This window comes from Cetorhinus maximus, chromosome 10 (assembly GCF_964194155.1).
Source record: "Cetorhinus maximus chromosome 10, sCetMax3.hap1.1, whole genome shotgun sequence".
Taxonomy (NCBI): Eukaryota; Metazoa; Chordata; class Chondrichthyes; order Lamniformes; family Cetorhinidae; genus Cetorhinus; species Cetorhinus maximus.
Genome location: NC_135888.1, coordinates 9,711,666 through 9,734,938, shown reverse-complemented (window position 1 = coordinate 9,734,938; position 23,273 = coordinate 9,711,666). Strand labels below are relative to the sequence as shown.

At 42.3% G+C, this 23,273-nt stretch overlaps 1 protein-coding gene across 4 annotated transcripts in view; it reads right to left on the bottom strand.

Moving 5' to 3' along the window:
• Nucleotides 1–23,273, bottom strand: part of LOC144685438 (ras-specific guanine nucleotide-releasing factor RalGPS1-like) — a 911,907-nt gene that overhangs the window by 714,727 nt on the left and 173,907 nt on the right. For all 4 annotated transcript variants that reach the window (XM_078549928.1, XM_078549931.1, XM_078549929.1 and 1 more), the window contains 2 exons: nt 9,524–9,631; nt 7,581–7,631 (listed from right to left, as the gene is read on the bottom strand). In XM_078549928.1, coding sequence (XP_078406054.1) covers nt 7,581–7,631; nt 9,524–9,631 — 159 coding nt within the window. The remainder of the gene's footprint in view (nt 1–7,580; nt 7,632–9,523; nt 9,632–23,273) is intronic.

Here is a 23,273-nt window from a genome sequence, read left to right as displayed (position 1 = left end):
TCTGCAGGACTACTGTAACCAGTTTAATGATCTATGGCAATCTGGAACTCTATACGCCTCTGACGAAATACAACTGAGAGAAATTAGCTTTCAAGTTTTGGATTAATTAGAAGGCATCACGCCACAATTCCACTGAGTCACTATAACCTTGGCTATATGAGCCGCATACTTAAAGCACACATTTTGACAATTATTTTTCCATACGTTTGCCAGAACAAAATCCATAACATCCATCACTCAACAGTAGGTTAATTCCCCCATTCTTAAGGAAACAAAAATAGATTATACTCAGGCGCTTGTTTAACATCACTGATACAGTGAACACCAACAGCCTATATATCCTGGCGGGTATCGCTCCCCCTGATATAAGAAGAACGGTAGCCAGCAAGAAAGAGCGACTCCGTCAAACATCAGATGACAGGCACCCTCTACATGGTCGTACCCCTACACCCAGCTGCCTAAAGTCAAGGAAGAGCTTCATGAACAGCGTTGTTCCATTACAATCAACCCCATCTGAAGCCCGCATCGCCTTGTGGAAAGACTGGCTCACCAGTCTCGAACAACCCCCAGCAATGGAAATTCTACCGGATGAAAGCCTTCCCCCAGGAGCTAATTGCAACTGGGCAGCCTGGAAGTGCCTTAACAGACTGGTGTAGGTCGTTCAAAGGTGTCACTAAGCAAATGGGGATATACAACCTGCCCGACAACTTGTGAATGTGGAACTGAGCCACAGACTATGCAACATCTCCTGCAATGCCTATCCTAGAGGAACCCTACACTGCTGCAGATCTTGCCGAATTCAACAACAAGGCACAAAAATGTGTCCAGTTCTGACTGGGCCATGTATAGACTGTCCGTGGACATGATAAGAAGACTGATACAGTGCCTTTGTACAATTTCTTGTATCTCACGTCCTGAGTGGGATTTAATTTCCTCCTCTGAGGTGAGTTTGGAGGCAGGAGGGAATTTAATCAGACTAGAGGGTGGAGGGTGGGGACCCCACCGCCTTCACACCACCTGCCCTGATAGTGTCTGGGATGCGAAGGGCTTGTGGACGGCCTCCCACCCCGATGCCAACTGAGGCCCTTAAGTGGACAATTAATGCAATGAGGAGCTGCTGGCCTCTGATAGGCCAGCAGCTCCTGGGGGCGGGGTATTTTGCCCTAGGGTCCTGGATCCCCGAGAAGGCCGGCCGCTGGCTACTTCTGTGCCTGATTGGCACTTACTACGGCCGGCCTACCCCTAAGGAGGCGTCATGGGGTGAGACACCCATCGCCTGGATTAAATTTCACCCCTTATTTCCTAATGAAGGTTTCCAATGATCAGCAAATTTCAACGTATCAGAGTTCATGTGACTGGCTTAGTTTCAAAGCACCTCTTGATTTTATTATCTTGTATATCTAATGTTATGGCAATTATTATTTTGATTTTCTCAGCGTAAAGGTAAAGAATACAATATTTAAAAATTAATTGCAATGAGTTGTAACGAGCTAAACATGTCATTAGTATTATAGGAGTTATTAGGTTCAGTGATCTCCATAATAACACCATAATTCCATCTGAAGACACATGCTTTCTTGATTTACTGAGTTGAGGCTGAAAAATGCTCATTAAATCTACATTATGTATATGTGGATTGATGAAAAGGGATTGCCGTGGTTACCCCATTTAAAACAGATGGTATTTTATTTGCAGCGTCCTTTACTTCTCCAAGCTTTTGAAAGAAATCTCACAGGGTTACCAACTCCACCTTGACCACAATCACTGTCATCACTAACTATATCACAGCTGAATAATGGGATTGCTTATAATGTTCTACTTGTCAATGCATTAGAATAATTTATGGACTCTGCTTCGCAACAATTTGGAGCAGAGAAATATGCACCTGAAGCTTCCTCTGTGTAAAGAATTATTTTTCTAATATGTCTTCCCTTTTCATTCTATTTGTGACTATTTTAGATTTGTCCTTTCTTGCTACTACATCAGCAATATAGCACCATCTACCTTATCACAATCCTTCATAATCTAGTTTAAAAAAGCACCAACATTTTTAAAATCTCTTTTCAGAACTGTAACCCTCATCCTCACAACATTCCAGAGAATCTATACTGCAAAATTTCTATCGTTCTTATGATGGGGTGCTCAAAGCTGCACATAACATTCCAACTCTGGTCTAACTAAAGGTCGTGTAGAAGTTCGACATTACCTCTTTTCGTCTATATTTTGTGCATCTAGACATAAAAACCAGATTCTATTTGTCATTTTATGGCCCCGTCCTTTCCTACATTCCAGCAGTGAATGCACATCAGAAGTACCTTATTGCTAAGTGCTTTGCGCTGTCCCAAGGTCATGAAAGGCAATATATAAATTTAAGTTCTTCCTTTTTTTTCACTTTGCCATTTTAGTGACCTATGCATTGCAGTGCAGGAAACCTTAGCTCTTTGCTATAGAGTTGATCTTCAGACAACTTTTCTTAGTGGAAAGATTTGGCTTTATTTACAAGACAGCGATAGCAACTACCCATGCGCATCAAACTCCATAACTAAAGAAGCACTCCTCTGTAGAGACTGCTGTTAACACATTCGTTTACACAGATCATGTGATCATACAGCACAGGATTATTCTTAAAGCTACAGTCCAACATTTCCCAAAACCATAATTACTACACTCTTCTATTCCATTTGCTAGTTAAGGCATACCTTTTTCCGTACTCTTACTTTCAAAGTGTGTTTGCCATTAGCTGCTTGCCGATGTGTCCCCCTGCAGTATCCCACAAGCATCACTACAATGTGCAATGCTTAAATAGGTAGAAAGGAAACTTAAAAAGGGAAGGTCATGAAGAGAAATTAGGAGAGAAAAAGGAAGTGACGACTGACAGACAAAAAGATTTTTTACTTCAGTGGTGAAGAGTTATTATAGTTAAACAGCCACTCCTAACTTTGGGCATGACTATAATATTAGGCTTTGTATTTGTGGCGGAGTGTGAACTAAAGACTTAAAAAAAAAACACCAGCCCAAAGAGGCTGGAATAGACCAGATGGCAGTGTAAGGATAAAACAGCAATATGGTTCACAAAATTCTCCAGTTAAAAAAAAAACAAATAGACAAGCGGCCTGGAGACAATACTGACTCCTGCAATCAACATCAATTTTTGTAGTTTGGAACCATAACTACTTGCTTCGAAGGAAAGTAACTAATGTGCCAAGTAATTATTCAATAACACAATGTCTACTGGTGTAGTTTACCCTGTTCCATTTCTGGTTTCCTCATATACAAAACCGATTTGTAAAGAAAGGCCAAAAACAAATGAAAAGGAATTATACTAAACCATCAAAATTGGAAGATTTTAACTATTAACCCTGATCATCTTGCATTTGCCGTTCACTTTTAAATAACCTGTTATAATACAAAATATTTTTAAAATATTAAACTTAATTAAGATAGTAATAATTACATAATTGTGACCCTGACTAAAATTACTTTACATCATGAACAATTACTGTAGGATTATGGAGCACCGATATGCATGGGGCAAAGTTCCTATTTCCCCCCAAGTCCATTTGTATTCATCGTGTTGGTCAACGGCGGTTAAACATATCCCATTGTAACTCTCTTGTTGATGACAATGAAAAGCAGAGGAGGTCAGTTAATAGGCTGGTTATCACAATTATGTTGCAATTCATTAAACATCAGGTGCTCTGGAAATTTGGCATGTTTGGCATCCTCAGCAGTTGGGGCCAGCCAAATTGCATCCACCAAAACTGAACACCTTGTGTCTTGACGTCTGATAACCTGGTCCGAATGGGCATTGAAAGGAAGGGGCCTGAGGGTAAATACTACACCATGGAATTGTACAAAACAGTATTCATAGCACTGGTAGAAAAGGTGCTCATAACTCTACCGCTGCTTAGAAACCACTCCCACTTCCACACCCACCACCGAACTTAGACTTCAGACAGGTAGATTCCACCCCAAGGAACTGATACAGGATGGTAGCATTAAAAAGATAGAAGTCTTTTGTGTTCTGATTAGAATCAAATCAAGTTTTAAAGGTAAAAAGACAATGAACTTAGTCGAGTGTGCTGCCTACATCGCCAGGCTGACCTGATGTGGGAAAGTCAGAGAGATCTTGTCAGAGTTACACATGGTCCAATTCCAACATCTCAACCTGTCTACCAGGTACAAGAAGTGAGTGAATGCCTATATCGAGTAGAGCTTGTTACTGGTTTAAAATTTGGGGGGGAAGCAGGTTGTCAATGAGGCTGTCAAACAAGTGTGACAGAGTGATAGCAATTACCGAACCAACGGGATTGAAATTTGAGACCCATGTCATTCAGGCAATTAAGCTGGCTGTGTTCAAATTTGTGTGCCAACCTCATTCTGTCCACTGCTCTATATGACTGATCAATTACTGCTCTATATGACTGATCAATTACTGTTCTATATGACTGATCAATTACTGCTCTATATGACTGATCAATTACTGCTCTATATGACTGATCAATTACTGCTCTATATGACTGATCAATTACTGTTCTATATGACTGATCAATTACTGCTCCATATGACTGATCAATTACTGTTCTATATGACTAATCAATTACTGCTCTATATGACTGATCAATTACTGCTCTATATGACTGATCAATTACTGCTCTATATGACTGATCAATTACTGCTCTATATGACTAATCAATTACTGCTCTATATTACTGATCAATTACTGTTCTAACAAGAGAAACATCATTGAGCTAAAAAAAATGAAACCTTGCAATAATTTTTTTAATGTCTAAAATTCATAAACGATACATCATTTCCTAAGAATACTGCCAGTTATAAAGTAAATGAACTATGGAAAATAACTCCATGATTGCTATTAATTGCCAAAAGTGAAAGATCAAAGCAACAAACGCATCACATCCCATGTTTCAGGTTATGTTCCATGCATAATCATGAAAAGAAATTTTGTACCTGAAAGATTACAGAGTTAACAGTGAAGCAAGTGTTCCTTGCCCCTTTTTAGCAACACTGCAGCATAGCCATAAGAACATAAAAAATAGGATCAGGAGTCAGCTGTTTGGCCCCTCAACCCTGCTCTACCCTTCAATAAGATCGCGGCTGATCTGATTGTGGCCTCAGTTCCACTTTCCTGCCTTCTACCATCCTCTCCCCCAACACCACCATAACGTCCGACTCAGTTCTAGCTCAAAATTCTGTCGAACCCAGCCTTGAATATAGTCAATGATCCAACTGCCACTGCTCAAAGATTCCAAAGATTTCAAAGATTAACAACCCTGAGAGAAGAATTTCCTCCAAATCTCCTCCCTAAACGAAAGGCCCCTCATTCTCCCTAATGCTCCCTAGTTCTGGATCCCCTCATGAAGGGAAACATCTTGTCACTGTTAAGCCTCCTCAGAATTTTATGTTTCAAAAAGATCAGACTGATTATCCGACCTCCAGTACTGGATGAACACAAATTTCCTCCAATATTGGGAAGACTGAAGCCTTCGTTTCCGGTCCTGACTCCAAACTCCACTCCTTAGCTACTGACTCCATCCCTCCCTCCCTGGTGACAGTCTGAGATTAGGCCAGTCTGTCATGATATTATCATCAGGTGAGGAGGGGTACGTTAGCTCCCCTCTTTTCCCACTCCTTGTTTGACTGCACAGGTTTCTGTTAAAAGGATATGCTTGTTTAACTGTACGTGTGCTGTGACTGTAAAAGACACAAACAGGCAGGTCTCCTTGAGTTTTTTTAAAAAGAAAAAAAGGGGATAGTATTTATTGTACTTAACCTGGTCTAAGTAAAACAATGAAAACACTCCAACTTTCATGCACACATGCACTCAGATTCTCATGCACAAAAATAGACGACAGAGTGGGAGGATAGATTAAATGATATCTTAAAGTCCAATAAAGATTAAAGTTACACGGTTCTTGTAGGTTGATGACTTGGGTGAATCCAGGCTGAGCTCAGTTGTCCTTCTGGTTTTGGTGTTGAGGTGGTTTAAAGATGTAGACAGACAATTGATCTGTCCTTCTAATGACAGCAACTACTGGGTTAAGTTCTTTAAAACCTTTGCCTGCGGCACATGGATAGCCAAACCTTAGACAAGGTTTGAGCTTGCAAGATGGTTGGAGAGGTGTCCAATTGGCTCCTTCTAGGCTGTTGGTTTCCAGACTGGCTTATTACTCCCTGGATCTCGGAGTAAGATTTGTTTTCTGAGGTTACTTTTGATCAGGTGACTTCCATTGTCCAAAATAATGATTCCAAGTTAGAAGCCATTGTTACATAATGGGGAATGCATGGCGGCTGTTTACACCCACTTATGATTAATTAGTTTCACTGCAGCTGCCTTTGTCAAGTATCATCCTCAGATACGGAGTCTGGGAGTCCATATGGATTCTGAGTTTTGTTAAATCCACAGACAATAGGAGGTGTGAATTCCACACATGGTTTTATCTCAGCATGTTCATTCAAGGGAGTACACCCCACCCAGGGTCACTTAATTAAGAACTTTCCAGAGACTTGAGATAATTCTGAGTAAGTACAGAAATGATGAAAGTCAGTTGACTTCTGGCAGCCATCTTAGTCCCTTTAAAACTTAGTCAGTGATTTTCCACCAGTAAATGCATAAAGTCATTTTTATAAAGCATGGCTTCGTAACAGCAACCTGGGTGTCACATTTGACCCCACGATGAGCTCCCGACTCCATTTTTGGACCATCACGAAGACCGCTTATTTTCACCTCCATAACGTTGTCTGACTTCGCCGACGTCTCAGCTCAGCTGCCAAAACTCTCATTCACGCCTTTGTTAACTCTAGACTTGACTCGTCCAATGCTATCCTGGCTGGTCTCCCACATTCTCCCCTCCATAAACTTGAGGTCACCCAAAATCCTTCTGTCCATGCCTTAACGCACACCAATTCCACATTCCGCTATCACCCCTGTGCTCGCTGACCTACGCTGGCTCCTGTTCAAGCAAGGCTTTGGTTTTAAAATTTTCACCCTTGTTTTCAAGTCCCTCCATGGTTTTGCCATTCCATAGCTTTGTAATCTCCCGCAGCCCCACAATCCTTCAAGAAATATGCGCTTCTCTATTTCTGGCCTCCTGAGTGGGTCTGATTTTAATCACTGCCACCTGGCAGCCACACCTTCAGTCATCAGAGCCTGAAGCTCTGGAATTATCCTCCCTCACCTTCTCCATCTCTCGACCTCACTTTCCTCCTTTAAGGCAGTCCTTAAACCCTTTCTTTTTGACCAAGCTTTGGCCATCTGACCTAATATCTCCTTATGTGGCTTGGCGTCAGACATAAATTGCTGCTGTGTTTCTAAACCCAATTCACCTGGAAATTACACTTGGTCTTGACTCCATGTGTACAAAGGTCATGGGTGGGGGCGGTTTACATGTTTTTTTTTAAACACAATGTTTCTGGTAAAATATTGTTCTTATGATAAAATAACTATAAAAGCATGAGTATTCAGCCCGGCAGAATATTTAATTCCTAAAGGAAAAGTCCAGTTGCCTTACGTGCCCCTCTTCCCCAGAAAAGTTCAAATGTAAAATGTTGTGCCTTACCTCTGGTTGTATCGCTTTAAATACTGGGACATCCATTAAAGTGATTTGACTCTGCAACACACAAGATTCAGTCATTTACTTTCAATCTGGACATCATTCTCGCAGAGATAAAAACAAAAAACTACTGCGGATGCTGGAAATTCAAAACAAAAACAGAATTACCTGGAAAAACTCAGCAGGTCTGGCAGCATCGGCGGAGAAGAAAAGAGTCGACGTTTCGAGTCCACATGACCCTTCAACAGAACTTTTTCGACTCTTTTCTTCTCCACCGATGCTGCCAGACCTGCTGAGTTTTTCCAGGTAATTCTGTTTTTGTTTTATCATTCTCGCAATATGTGTGTGTGACCTTCCAGAAACTTCAAACTCTCTATGATCGGTTTGTGCAAACAAATCAGAGCAAGTTCCTGGGTTGTTAAAATAATTTGGGATCAGTGCACGATTTTAGGAAAGACCATCTCCTCATCTAGTTTTCCTTATAGGTGTAAAAATAGCAAAATTTGCATTAGATCACATCTACCAAAGCTTCACCAGAATGACTATAATTGTTTTTTTTTTAAAATCAGCATTTTAAGTTAATTCTCTAAATAGGCAAATACCCAGCACAGGGGCATTCAGGAGGGAATTGGCTTATTAGGGAAGAATGTGCAGCAATGCGGGGAGAAGGCGGGGAAATGGTATTAGATGAATTGCTCAGGAGAGCTGGTGCAGATATGTCGGGCCAAATGGCTACCTTCTGTGCTGTAACAATTCTGTCACTGAGCCTCCTTCATCAGAAGGTGCATAACACAAAATCTCCAATATATTCTCCGCCCCCCTCTTCCCCCAGCCAATTTTCAGCCATGAGACCAAAATTGGTGGGGTTGGATCTGCAATGTTCTGATCTGTACTGAGACACTGCAGCAGGAATGCACACACAGAAAATCAGCACTTTCAGTTCTGTCAGTTTTAAACATTTATGATCGCCGGCGGTTACTAAAGATATTGGCACGTGAAATTTATAAACATTATGATATAGGAATGTCTTATAACACATCTCTGCTCGCTCAGCAAGATTAAAAGCTCCATTTAAGTCATTAGATGTCAACAGTTTAAAGAATATATTGCTTACAGTGAAACATTTTCTACACTGGCCATTTTGGCCTCAAATGGACTAGACTGGGGATTATTGTGATGCTACAAGGTGGTGTCTGTAGGGTTCTGCTACTGTGAGTGAGCAATGAGCAAAGGAAAACGGAATTCTAATTCGAAAGAAAGGTTGCAAACGAGATTTTCATTGGAAATTAGGATTTGTGGAAAGTGCTTTCAGGGGCAAAGCAGGGCAGGTAGGGGTCAACAGAAAAATTGTGAACATTCGAAATTTGGCATTCTTGCATTTATCCTCATAAGCGTAAGATTAAAAAGCTTCAGCAACATTGTCACTTTTCAGCGATATTGAAATTTAAGAGATTGGATGAAGCACGAATGGAGCAACAGCAGAGTGACAGAGAGATTGGGAATGGTGTAGAAAAATCAGCAAAATAGTAGTTACAGCAGAAAATGAGGGAAGAATTTAAAAAGCCAAGAATGGCACTCTCCATGAAATCGGAGTTACGGCAAGTGTGGATGCTTCAAGTCCCTAAACCGACAGCATTGACATCAACAGCAGCCAGAGCCCAAAAAGTGGCTCTGCTTGTGAAGCATTCTGAGAAGGTGCAAGGTGCTATTTAACTTCAAGAATTCCTTTTATTTTTAAAAGCACGGTTTGAGCTCCAGTTTTCTGACTGATTTCGTATCTGGGCCAGAAGAGAAAAAGGAACAAAGACCACCAGATCTCCTCAACCATAAGTAAAATTCACTGGATCCACGTTATGAACATAATGCGCGATGGCTCCGAATTTGCAACAGCTCAGACCCCAGAATGGGGGTATCGCACCACGGCAGCACCATGGCAAGTGTCCACTTACAGCAAACTCTTCAGGTGTCACTTTCAGTACGTCAAATACAACTGCATCGTAGCTTTTCATAGCATAATCCGAGTACTGTCCATCCAGAGAGTCTGAACTACTGCTGCCCTGGGGAAAATAAAAAACAAGAAAGCATTAAATGCAACTCCTACGCCTTCGAATGAACATTAATAAACAGGTCTTCTTGTAAAGTTCTGTCATACACAGGTAATGCTTCTGAAACAATCACTAAGGGAAAGGAACATTTCGGACTTGGAGCACGGCATGAGTTATATTATCCCCAGAGACCGAGCAACAGTGTTAAGAATCCTGCACATATGCATACTTCCTGTTGTCATGAACTTTGGTCATGATGTTACGTCAACATTTAGAATGAAACTCCCTACACACAAAGCGGCTTGTGAAGATATAGCTGCAGGCCCTGGTTAGCAGTTTGCTCTGTGAAACAAGTTTCTGAAGCCTCTCTTCACAACTCTATTGCTGACTTGTACACAAAACAAAAAAAATCATCCACGTAATCAACAGACCCCCATGGGCAACATTGCAGGCAACTTACACAAAATAATTTACCTTACTACAAGTAGGATCCGGAACCCACTGCCTGAGAGCGTGGAGAATGCCGATTCAAAACGGGATTGGATAATTCATTATCTGAAGAGAAGTACTCACAGGGCTACAGGCAAAAGGGTGGGTGGGGGAGTGGGGATGGGGTGGAAAAGGAGTGGGACTAGGCAGGCCTTGCAAAGAGCCAGCACAGACACAAAAGCACAGTAGTTCCATGATTCTATTATTAAGCATAGTTTGGAGAAAGTGTCAAGATTCACCTGCTAGAAACTCCATTAATGACCTTAGCTAACTGAGTACCAGAGAGAGGTTCCCCACTTTGCCACAGTGGGGAGCTCCCACATCAGGAGGAGCATCTACGATGATAAAGGTGGGCCCCACTTCTGCTCCTAAGTAGGCAGATACACCTTGCCAGAGTAGGTGTGTCTCTGCCAACTATGCATCAGGACATGAGGACTCAAGACATCGGTAATCACCAACACTAACTCCACACGCACCCTCCCTCCAAAGACAATGGCAATATCCGGAGAAGCAATAACAACTTGTATTTGCACCACCAAATCATCCTGGATATTTCAGCTCGAGGATGGGACCTCCAGATTTTCAGCCCCAAGTGAAAGTGTAGATTGAAATAGAAAGATTCAATTTTTTTTATTCATTTACGGGACGTGGACCTCGCTTGCTAGGCCAGCTTTTATTGCCCATCCCTAATTTCCCATCCCTAATTGCCCTTGAGAAGGTGGTGGTGAGCTGCCTTCTTGAACCGCTGCAGTCCATGTGATGTAAGGGCACCCACAGTGCAGTTCGGGAGGGGGTTTCAGGATTTTGACCCAGCAACAGCGAAGGAACGGCGATATATTTCCAAGTCAGGCTGCTGTGTGACTTGGAAGGGAATTTCCAGGTGGTGGTGTTCCCATGTGTCTGCTGCCCTTGTCCTTCTAGATGGTAGTGGTCGTGGGTTTGGAAGGTGCTGTCTAAGGAGCCTTGGTGAATTCACTGCAGTGCATTTTGTAGATGGTACACACTGCTGCTACTGTGCATCATGGTGGAGGGAGTGAATGTTTGTGAATGGGGTGTCAATCAAGTGGGCTGCTTTGTCCTGGATGGTGTCCAGCTTCTTAAGTGTTGTTGGAGCTGCACTCATCCAGGCAAGTAGCGAGTATTACATCACACTCCTGACTTGTGCCTTGTTGATGGTGGACAAGCTTTGGGGAGGGAGGTAAGTTACTCATCACATGATTCCTGGCCTCTGGCTTGCGCATGTAGCCACAGTATTTATATGGCTAGTCCAGTTCAGTTTCTGGTCAATGGTAACCCTCAGGATGTTGATAGTGGGGGATTCAGTGATGGTAAAGCTATTGAACATCAAGGGGCGATGGTTGGTTTCTCTCTTGTTGGAGATAGTCATTGCCTGGCACTTGTGTGGCGCAAATGTTACATGCCACTTGTCAACCTAAGCCTGGATATTGTCCAGGTCTTGCTGCATTTGGACATGGACAGTTCAGTATCTGAGGAGCCATGAATGGTGCTGAACATTGTGCAATCATCAGCGAACATCCCCACTTCTGACCTTATGATGGAAGAAAGGTCATTGATGAAGCAGCTGAAGATGGTTGGGCCTAGGACACTACCCTGAGGAACTCCTGCAGTGATGTCCTGGAGCTCCAACAACCACAACTGCCTTCCTTTGTGCTAGGTATGACTCCAACCAGCGGAAAGTTTTCCCCCTGATTCCCATTGATTCTAGTTTTGCTAGGACTCCTTGATGCCACACTCGGTCAAACGCTGCCTTGATGCCAAGTCACACTCGCCTCACCTCTGGAGTTCAGCTCTTTTGTCCATGTTTGACCCAAGGCTTTAACGAGGTCAGGAGCTGAGTGGCCCTGGTGGAACCCAAACTGATCATCGGTGAGCAGTTTTTGCTAAGCAAGTGCTGCTTGATAGCACTGTTGATGACTCCTTCTATCACTTTACTAAAGATGGATAGTAGACTGATGCGGTAATTTGCTGGGTTGGATTTGCCCTGCTTTTTGTCTACAGGACATAGCTGGGCAATTTTCCACTTTGCTGGATAGATGCCAGTGCTGTAGCCGTACTGGAAGAGCTTGGTTAAAGACGTGGCAAGTTCTGGAGCACAATCCATAATTTTGATATCAACTGTTTATCCCAATGTAAGCACATCTTGGAATGGATTCATTGTTAGAGTGGGTTTGCAGCCCTTCCTTTGTGGTTTCGGGAGAGGAATCTTAGCCGGAATAAAGATAGAACATGACAAGATTGCTTTACTTTGAATTGCAATAATGTTGTTCCAATTAGAAAGACGCAGCAAATGGGACTTTGCAACACAGCAATCGTTTCATAAATAAATAAACAACACATGAATCACAGGCGATCTTTTCTTCTGGTGCATGTCATGGAACAAAGCAGTTGAAAGGGACATTTTTTCAAATTAGAGCAATTCTCGGTGGTGCAATCAGAACTCAGACAGGCAGCAACTGAAGATGTCATTCAGCATTGAATGGGGTCGGCACACTGATCATTGAATGGGGTCGGCACACTGGTCATTGAATGGGGTCGGCACACTGGTCATTGAATGGGGTCGGCACACTGGTCAGTGAATGGGGTCGGCACACTGGTCAGTGAATGGGGTCGGCACACTGGTCAGTGAATGGGGTCGGCACACTGGTCAGTGAATGGGGTTGGCACACTGGTCAGGCCATTACCCAGGTTCAGCAGGAAACGAGACCCAGCTTTTTATTTATTTTCTTGAGCGATCAGAGTGCAGGGGGCTCATCTCATTGCTGGTCTTTATCTTCTTTTCATGGGCTGGCGCTGGGGAACTAACACATTTTATCACTTTAACGACTAAAAATTGGGCGCTGCTTTAAAGTTGAATTAAACTCCTAGGCCCTGAGAATCCTCAAAGGAAGGGGTGGGGGTGGGGGGAGGAGAATGGAAAGAGTTTGAATTGCAGTGTAATTACTAAGACTACATTAGTCTCTGCCCTGAATCTGCCAATGTTCACTGGATCAGCAAGTTTTTCTTTGTTTTGAATTCAAAGTTACACACTATACAGCCAGGGGTGCATCATGATCTTATTTAAAACAGATACAAGGTCAAACAGGAGATTCCCAGGGGTCAGGACCCAGCATAACCAATGCCTGGTCTAATTGTGGTCCTTTGGGTGGACTGGCATGGGAACAATGGCAGGAGAGCACTTCAAGGGATGTGGCTGTTTTAATGAGTTAGTTCAAAATGAAGAATCCTAAAATTGTTAAAGCTGCCTGCTTATCAGAGTTGGTGAATGTATTTTTGCTTCAAATGTTGCTCTTTCCAAAAGCTGAATGCATTTGTTTTTACACATCCTTGTACTAACTAGGCCCAAAGTGCAGAAATAGACACTCATGAGCTACATAAAGAACCAACTTCAGAGCTAGCCAGTTCCAAACGTCAACCATGTTGAAGCTATTGGAGAAAAAAAAGGAAAATCGGCCAAATAAAATCATTCGTCAATCTCTTCTCCAATCCGATCCATCTCATACTGTAAACAATTTTACATCTACGCAAGTGCAATCAGTCTTCAAGGTAGCCAAAGAGTTTGCACATCCATCAAATTCACTCCTGGCATATGGAATAAAATACAATACTGTGCATCAAAAGTGGCAACCATTTGTTATCAACAGTTCACACATAATATCGGGTGTATAACAATAGCTTACATTTAAATAGCATCTTGAACGCAAGGCAGTTCACACAAGCATTATCAAACAACATTTGATACAGCGGGGGACCAGTGACCAAATTATAAAACATAAGGAACAAATCAAATAGGATAGGAAAATCTCAGGAAAATTTATGGGTCAAGTCATAACAGACATCGAGGCAGGACATAAGCCAACCGTATATGTGCAGACATCTCATAGGTTTGCATCAGTCTGAAAGCTTTTAAATATCATATTCTATCCCCTACCTCAAGAGTGTCATTTACAAGTCTAGAGACATTTTTGTATTCCTTTCCCAGTAGCTTCCTGATTTAAATCAGAAAACTCAATGACCTTTTTAATTTGGATTAGGATGTCTTACGTGCACCTCTATGGAACAGTTATTGAACAAAAAGGATAAACAAGGAGGAACTTGGAGTGGGAGGGGAGGGATCCAGTTGTCGTCATCCACATTGGTACCAGGTACATTGATAGGACAAGAAAGGTTCTGCTGAAAGAATTTGAACCTTTGGGAACTAAATTAAAAAGCAGAACCGCCAAGGTAAGAATCTCGGGATTACTACCTGAGCCACGGTCAAACTGGTATAGGGTAAATAACGTCTAGGATTTAAATGCGTGGCTGAAAGGTTGGTGTGGGATGAATGGGTTTCAGTTCATGGGGCACTGGCACCAGTACTGGGGTAGAAGGGAGCTGTTCCGGTGGGATGGGCTTCACTTGAACCGTGCTGGGATCAGTGCCCTGGGGAATCGAATAACTAGGGCTGTAGAGAGGGCTTTAAACTAGATAGAATGGGGGGAGGGTTCTGGAGAGGGGATACGTAGACTTACAAAGCAAAAGGTTATGGTGGCGTTGCAGGGCAGCTGTTTAGGTAATGATACCCAGAGTGTGACAGGAAGGGATAGAGTGTACAAACATTAGAAAAAAGCAGCAAATAGGGCCAAAGGGGGAAAAATGGCATACAAAGGCAAAATTAATGGCTCTTTAGTATTCAGAACAAAATAAATGAATTAATAGCACAAATAGAGGTTAATGGGTATGAACTTTATGGAGACATGGTTACAAGGAGATCAAAGCTCAGAACTAAGTTGTCAGGGCTACGTGGCTTTTCGAAAGGACAAGCTGGAAGGAAAGGGTGGTGGGGTAGCTTTGTTAGTACGGGATGGAATAAGTATGATAGCAAGAAATGATCTTGGATCGGAAGATGTAGAATCCATATGGGTGGAGGTAAGGAATAACAAGGGGAGGAAGACACTGGTGGGAGTAATCGATAGACTCCCTAACAGTAGCTATACTGTAGAACAGAGAATATATCAAGAGATAACAACAGCATGTAAACATGGCAGTACATTAATCATGGGTGACTTTAAACTTTATGTAGATTGGGAAAATCAAATTGGCAGAGGTAGCCAGAAGCAATAATTCATAGAATGTATTCGGTACAGTTTCCTAGAACCATATGTTGTAGATCCAACCAGGGATCGGGCTAATTTGGATCTGGCAATGTTTAATGAGGCAGGTTTAATAAATGAACTCAGAGTAAAAGATCCCCTAGGACCATAACATGGCAGAATTTAGCATTCAGTTTGAGAGTGAGAAACTTGGATCAGAAACAACTGTGCTAAACTTGAATAAAGGTAATTACAAGGGAATGAGGGCAGAATTGGCTGGAGTGGACTGGGAAAGGAGTTTAGCAGAAAAGATGGTTGATGAACAATGGCAGGTTTTTAAGAAAATAGTTCATGACTCACAACAAAGACCAGTGAGGAAGAAGGATTCTAGGAAGGGGATAAACCAACTATGGTTAACCAGGGAAGTTAAGGATAGTATCAAATTGAATGGAAAAACATACAATGTGGCATAGATTAGTGGTGAGCTAGAGGATTGGGAAAGTTTTAAAAACCAACAAAAGATGACCAAGAAAAATAAAGAGGGGGAAAATAAATTTTGAGGGTAAACTAGCAAGTAATATAAAAACGGACAGTAAAAAGGAAGAGAGAGGCCAAAGTGAACATAGGCCCCTTAGAGAATGAGGCTGGGGAAATAATAATGCGGAACCTGGAAATGGCACAGGGGTTGAATAAATACTTTGCATCAATCTTCACGGTAGAAGACACTAATGGCATTCAAAAAACACTAATTTATCAAGGGGCATAAGGCTGGGAGGGTGGAAATAAATATAATAACTTTCACTAGAGAAAAAATACTAGGGAAAAAAATTGGCTAAAGGCCGATAGGTCCCCTGGGCCTGATGGGTTGCATCCTAGGATATTAAAGGAAGTAGCTACAGAGATAGTGGATGCACTGGTAGTGATCTTCCAAGAATCCTTAGACTCTGGAAAAATCCCAGAGGATTGGAAAACTGCCAATGTAATATCCTTATTCAAAATGGAGGCAAAACAGGTAACTATAGGCCAGGTAGCTTAACACCTGTCATTGGGAAAATGTTAGGGTCTATTATAAAGGATGTAATGCCAGAGCATTTAGAGATACATAATATAATCAGGCAGAGTCAGCATGGCTTCATGAAGGCGAAATCATGCCTGACAAATTTATTAGAATTTTTTGAGGGAGGAGCAAGCAGGATAGATAAAGGGTAACCAGTAGATGTAGTATATTTGGATTTCCAAAAGGCGTTCGATAAGGTACCGCACATGAGGCTACTTAATAAGATAAGAGCCCACGGTGTTGGAGGTAGTATATTAACATGGATAGAGGACAGAATTAGGATAAGGGGTGTATTTTCAGGATGGCAACCTGTAACTTGTGGAGTGTCACAGGGATCAGTGTTGGGGCCACAATTATTTATGATATATATTAATGACTTAGCTGAGGGAAGTGAATGTACCATCACCAAGTTTGCGGATGACACAAAAATAGATGGGAAAGCAAGTGGTGATGATGACACAGAGTCTACAGAGGGATGTAGACAGGTTAAGTGAGCAAGCAAAAACTTGGCAGATGGAATATAATGTGGGAAAATGTGAGGTTATGCACTTTGGCAGGAAGAATAGAGGAGCTGAACATAATTTAAATGGAGGAAGATTGCAGAAAGCTGCGGCACTGAAGCATTTGGGAGCCCTAATGCATGAATCCCAAAAAGCAGTATACAAGTTCAACAGGCAATAGGGAAGGCAAGTGGAATGTTGGCATTTATTCTATAGGGAATGTAGTATAAAAATAGGGAAGTCTTGCTAAAACCATACAAGGCACTGGTTAGACCACACTTCGAATACCATGAACAGTTTTGGTCCCTTTATTTAAGGTAAGATATACTGGCATTGGAGGCAGTCCAACTAGGTTGATCCCAGGTATGGAGGGATTTTCTTATGAGGAGAGGTTGAGTAGGTTCGGCCTGTACTCAAAGAGGTTTAGAAGAATGAGAGGCGACCTTATTGAAACATATAAGATTCTTAGGGGGTTTGACAGGGCAGACGCTGAGAGGTTGTTTCCATTTGTGGGAGAGTCTAGCACCAGAGGGCATAATCTCAGAGTAAGGGGTCACCCATTTAAGACAGATGGGGAGGAATTTCTTCTCTCAGAGAGTAGTGAATCTGTGGAATTCTTTACCGCTATAGAGGTTGGGTCATTAAGTACATTCAAGGCTGAGAGAGACAGGTTTTTAATCAGTGAGGGAATCAAAGGTTATGGGGAAAAGGCTGGAAAGTGGAATTGAGGATTATCAGATCAGCCTTGATCTGATTGAATAGCAGAGCAGACTCGATGGGCTGAGTGGCCTACTTCTGCTCCTACATCTTATGGTCTTCTGTAACTAGACAGACAATCAATGGGGAATAAAGAAAGAAATGAGACAGCAAAAGATCAACACATGAAGAAAGGTTTACATTCCACAATGTTTAATGTGAAACAAAAATGACTTCAATTGTTTAGTCTACTCGTACAGAGTTTTTTCTAAACAAAATTGCTTCCATTTTATGACACAGCAATAGTTGGAGGGATCTGGGAACAGCCCTGTAAACAGAATAATAAACAACCATATTGTGGCTTTCTGGGTCTTTGTTTCATAGATGAATGCTTGAATCTACACTAAATTGACTCTGCTTTCTCCATGGTGATGGTGTCATGTCCAGTGTGCAGCAAGAGACTAAAGATAAATTATATTCATATAACGTTCCTCGTGTAACAGGGCACATGAGAATGGGGAAAGGCGTCAAAGAGATGAGGCAGGCCAACAGCATGGCTTAAGCAGAGAGGGAGATAGCAAAGTCAAGTGGTTTTGGAAGAGATTTCCAGAGTGTGGGAGCATAAGGGCTCAAGGATTACATTCCAGCGGTGAGTAGATGGAGACAAATAAAAGTCCCTGGCTGAGACATAGCTCTTTCATGAGTTGATGTTGAACAGGCAGTTAGCATGCCATCAGCCCTCAAGTTAATCATGGCAAAGGAGAGGTAGAATTGAGTGGCAGCAATATAATGGGGATAATTTTATCATATTATCTGCATAATGAACAAGGGGGAAAAAAACTATCATACAGATTTTAACACGTATTGAAAGATTTTTAAAATTATTTTTTCATGGGATGCGACTGTCACTTGAGGCCAGCATTTGTTGCCCATCCCTAATTGCCCCTCGAAAAGGTGGTGGTGAGCCAGCTCCTTGTACCGCTGCAGTCCATGTGGCGTAGGTATACCCGCAGTGGTGTTAGGGAGGGAGTTCCAGGACTTTGACCCAGTACATGGTTCAAGTCGGGATGGTGTGTGGTTTGGGAGGTGGTGGTATTCCCATCGGCCTGCTGCACTTGTCCTATCGGTTCCAGATTTGGAAGGCGCTGTTGAAGGAACAGCTAAGAGTGGAATGAAGGAACAAGTGAGAGAGATCACAGCACAGAGGCAGAGTGCGAAGCGGAATGGTTCATCTTATCGAAAGCAGCAAGGAGGTGAGGACCACGAGATGGTCTAAAGAAACTATGGCTACATTCATAAACCGGTCACTTCTAAACAGACTATCTTTGCATACCGGACAAATATTGAAGCCACATTAGTGGGACTGAAACACAAGAGTGTAGGAGGTGGTTCAATGACAATCTGCAGGACAGTGAAGGAACAGGTCAGTTTGCAGGTAGGGTGGTTGATTAATAAGATAAGAGGGATCAAGAGTGATGTTCTTACAACGATCCCAGTTCTGAAAGGGTTTGGAATATTGTCCAACAACATCTGCAATTCAGGAATGTGGCAGGGAAGGAAAACTTGGGTAGTCAGGAGCTAATGTCCTTTAGGGAAGGAAAACTGCTGTCCTTACCCGGTCTGGCCTACATATGACTCCAGACCCACAGCAATGTGATTGACTCTTAAAAGTGCTCTCTGAATGAGGGCAGTTAGGGATAGGCAATAAATGTCAGCCTAGCCAGCGACACCCACATCCCACGAATGTATTAAAAATTGAGGTACATGGTCTACAGTTTGCGGGTGACTGCAGTGTCGTTTCCCCACTCTGCACCAGGTTTGCAAGCCCCTCTCGATATTTTCAATTTCATAATACTCTTGACCTGTCCTTGAACGTTGCCAGAACAAAACTCATATCAACTCAGACCTGATCAGCCAAATATTCCACCTCCCATTCATGTTGAAGGAGAGGCTCTGGAAAGTGTTGAGTGCCTCCCACACCTTGGCAGCCACCTCTCTCAAAAGGCCGCTGTTGGAGATCTAACACCAGATCAGCCGCACCAGCTCAGCCTTCTACAAGCCACGGCAGCGAGTGTTTGACAACAAAGACCCCTGCGAGTCAATAAAAGTCCTAGTGTACACAGGGCAGCTATGATCACCACACTCTTGGATCGAAGTGAGACCTTGGCTACGTGAGAGTGCGAGAGAGATTCCTTCAGCAATACCTCCACTGCAGCCTCCAGATTCAACAAGAGGATCATCAAGCAGGCGCGAGCATCTTTCCTGAAGCCAGCCCCCTATGCATTCAGGCAAATCTCCTGCAAAATTAACTTTGACTGGCTGGATACTGTGTTTAGATGGCTGAAAAGTATTTTCCCCCACTAGATCCTGTTTTCTGAGCTCTGGAAATGGGCAACGTTCCAGGAGAGGAATGCAAAATAATGCAAGTTCAGTTCTTGTGACTACAATCTTCAGTTTCTTATACCACAAGTTACTGTGCTTCAGTGCAATTCATTTTAAGTAAAGGGTTTGCAACAGCCCTCAAAGATGAAAGGGCTTCATTCGTTTCAGTCTTTCATTCCAATGTCTTTAACACAGGAGTGCGAAAGTGCAATTAGCTGCATATTCAAAGTTGGATAAATTTTTCTTCAACAAAGCAGGGATTGTGTTTTGGGGGGAATTCTTATCTCAAATTTATAACAGTAACAATGAAAAATAGCGACCCACCCCCCAGGTCGGTGACAGTGGGGATTCAACAATGGTAATGCCATTGAAGTCAAAGGGAGGTGGTCAGATTCTCTCTTATGGTCATTGTCTGGCACTTGTGATTGCTACTTGCCACTTATCAGCCCAGGACGTTGTCCAGGTCTTGCTGAGTATGGGCACAGACTGTTTCATCAGCAGAAGAGTTGTGAATAGAATTGGAATGGAGCTGAAATGGTTAAGAACACTGAGGCTCAGGGGTCTTAATGCTATACTGGATTAACAGGCTATACTTTCACCTCTGGGACCTGGCTTTCAATGCAGCATTGATGAAATTAAACTTCTCTCTCTTTCAGCCAACTGTAAGGATCCCAAGTACACTGCAATTGGACAGGCTGAGTCCATTTTGGCATGATTATAATATAGCATAGGTTGTCAGTAAATTGGACATTTTTATGAAGAAATGCCACAAAAGATGGCTGTTGTGGGAATTAGAAAAGCTCACATTGGTGCATTGAGGAGTGTTCCAAACTGAAATTGGAACTGGGGCACATTCCGGGGGTCGGGTAAACGGAGCACTGTATAATACCTAACCAGGGAGCATTTGACGCTGGCAGAGGTCACCTAAAGCAGCAGAATCTTCCGCTCAAAACGGAGGATGACATTCTTTCCTATTGTTGAACATATTCATTCACTGGAAAGGATATATTCTCTGAACAATGAAGGCATGTGCAGAACCACACCATTAAATCCCACATTTCAGATTCCGTCTCAACTTGACACGGTCAATAAATTAAAGGCATGCTCCCAAGTGAAGAGGAGAGTAAGTGTTAATCCATGTGAAAAAAAACCCTCTTCCTGAAATTTTGCTCGTCTCCAACTTGGTCTTTCAGTCCCGTGCTTTTTTTTCTTCCATTTTTGTCTCTTTTTCTTTCTGTCTCTCTCTGATTTACTTCACCTTGTCTCTCTGCCGGGTTGTGAATTTTTCTCACTAATCGTCCCTTTGTGGACATCTCTCCTCGTCCCCATCATCTCTTTTTTGTTACTCTCTATCCCTACCTTTAAGTTTGTCCCTCTGTCCTTGGGTTCTTCATCGCTCTATTCAAACGCTCAATAAACCTTGCATTTTCTTCTTTCTCTCCTCAGCGAGCCTCCCACAGCTTGGAAGCATAAATTATTCACATCGCTGCTGTTGCTGCAGTCAGACATGTTTAGTTGCATCCTCTTCTGAGACACAACTGCTACCTCCATCCATTTAAATGCATCTCTGGTAGCCACAGCATGCAGTAAAACATAATTCCTAACCCGCTTGCATGTGTTTTAGGAAAATAGGAACACAGGAGGAGGCCATTCGGCCTCTCAAGCCTGCTCTGCCATTCGATTGGATCATGTACCTCAAATCCATTTACCCAGCTTAATTGGCTCCGTGTTCCTCGATACCCTTAATCGGCACAAACATACCCATCGTTGTCTGGGGAGCTTCAATCGTCCTATATAGAGTGATATGATTGCCACTATGGTATGTCATAAACCAGAGAAGCCTGGGGGCTGGGCAATGGAAAGAGTCACACAATCAGATTTGAAGGGATTGGGAGTGCTGTTCCTCTGGGAGGCTGAAGATGACAACTGTTGCTGCTGTCAAGTAGGTTAGATCTTTGTGCTGATAATCCATTAAATTCACTGAATAATTCCACTACTGCTAATGTCCATCTGACGATGCAGAGAAATTGTTGCGTCTTTTGTGAGTGTCATTTTTGACACCCGAATGTAGAAATCGCTGTTGACTATAACAGTGACTGTTTGCTTAATACATTGGCATAAGATATATTCTGTTTATTATTTTAAAATAAACTGCCTCACACAGCGTCTAAAGTAAGTCAGAGGTATGTCAGGTCATTGTGACAAGTGCTCATCTTCAAATATTACCAATGGTAATTTCTGGTCTTCAGCCTTGGAATAAACGTCTAGACTTTTTTCTAAATGTTCTTCAAACTAAAAATATGTCCCATCAGTTTTAAATGCTCTCATTTGTAGGAATGTCAAGCATTAGATATTCATGAAAAACATGGTAACGCCATCACAATTTGAATGAATTAAAAAAACAGCTGTCACTGTAAAACACTGCAGATCTCATTCTTCCAATCAAATGCGAGGAAGCAAGTGCTCTCAAGAGGAAAACCAAGAGGAAATGGTGTGCGTGTGCTGGGAAGGAAGTATGAAATGCAGAGGAAGAAACACTGCTACTGATGTGCAATTGGAAAATGATTTCATTTCACCGCCACGCTTTCTAAAGCCTATAAAATCAATGTTCTCTGAAAGCTTTCTTTAATATATTAAAAACGTTCTCTCCTGAGAAAATGGTCGACAAAGAATAATGAAGCCCAAGATGTTTTTGCAATAGGCAAGCCACCTCTCCCTTGCAGATACTGAATGTGCCCTTCCTATTTTTTTGTTAGTTACGTCTCATACATTCACAATTTGTGCCCTGCAAGCATCTGCACTGATCTTCCTCACAACCTTCATCATGTCCTTCTATAAGATAATGATGTGTCCTTCACAGGAAACTTCAGATGGTTAATGACTTTCACAGTAACAATAAGAGTATTTTTCCAGAAACTGTTTTGGGCAAGTGCTGTGTACTGTATTTGGGTTAAGTTTCCCCTCCTGTAATAGATATCCCTCCATATCATGAGATATCACTATGGCTGAACATACAAAAGCAAACATCCCAAATTACAGAAAGTGCTGGAAAAGCGCAGCTCTGAAGAAGAGTCACACTGGCTCGAAACGTTAACCCTGTTTCCCTCTCCACAGAAACTGCCAGACCTGCCGAGTTTTTCCAGAACTTTGTTTCAGTTTCAGATTTCCAGCATCCGCAATATTTTGCTTTTTACCTTAATGGCCCAAATTAGTTGGACTTCATTAACAGGAAACATTTCCAGAAAACTATTAGCCTTGTCCTTTGGTTTGAATTCCAGCCATCTTGACACCCAAAGGACATCTCGCACGGATGCACACGTTTGCATCGAAAGGCTTGTCGACATAATTTCAGCGTGGTCTTCTGCAGTCAGACAATCAGGTTACTTCAACAGCACGAAGAGGCCATTTTCACCTTCACTGCCTGGGCGATGAACTAATGG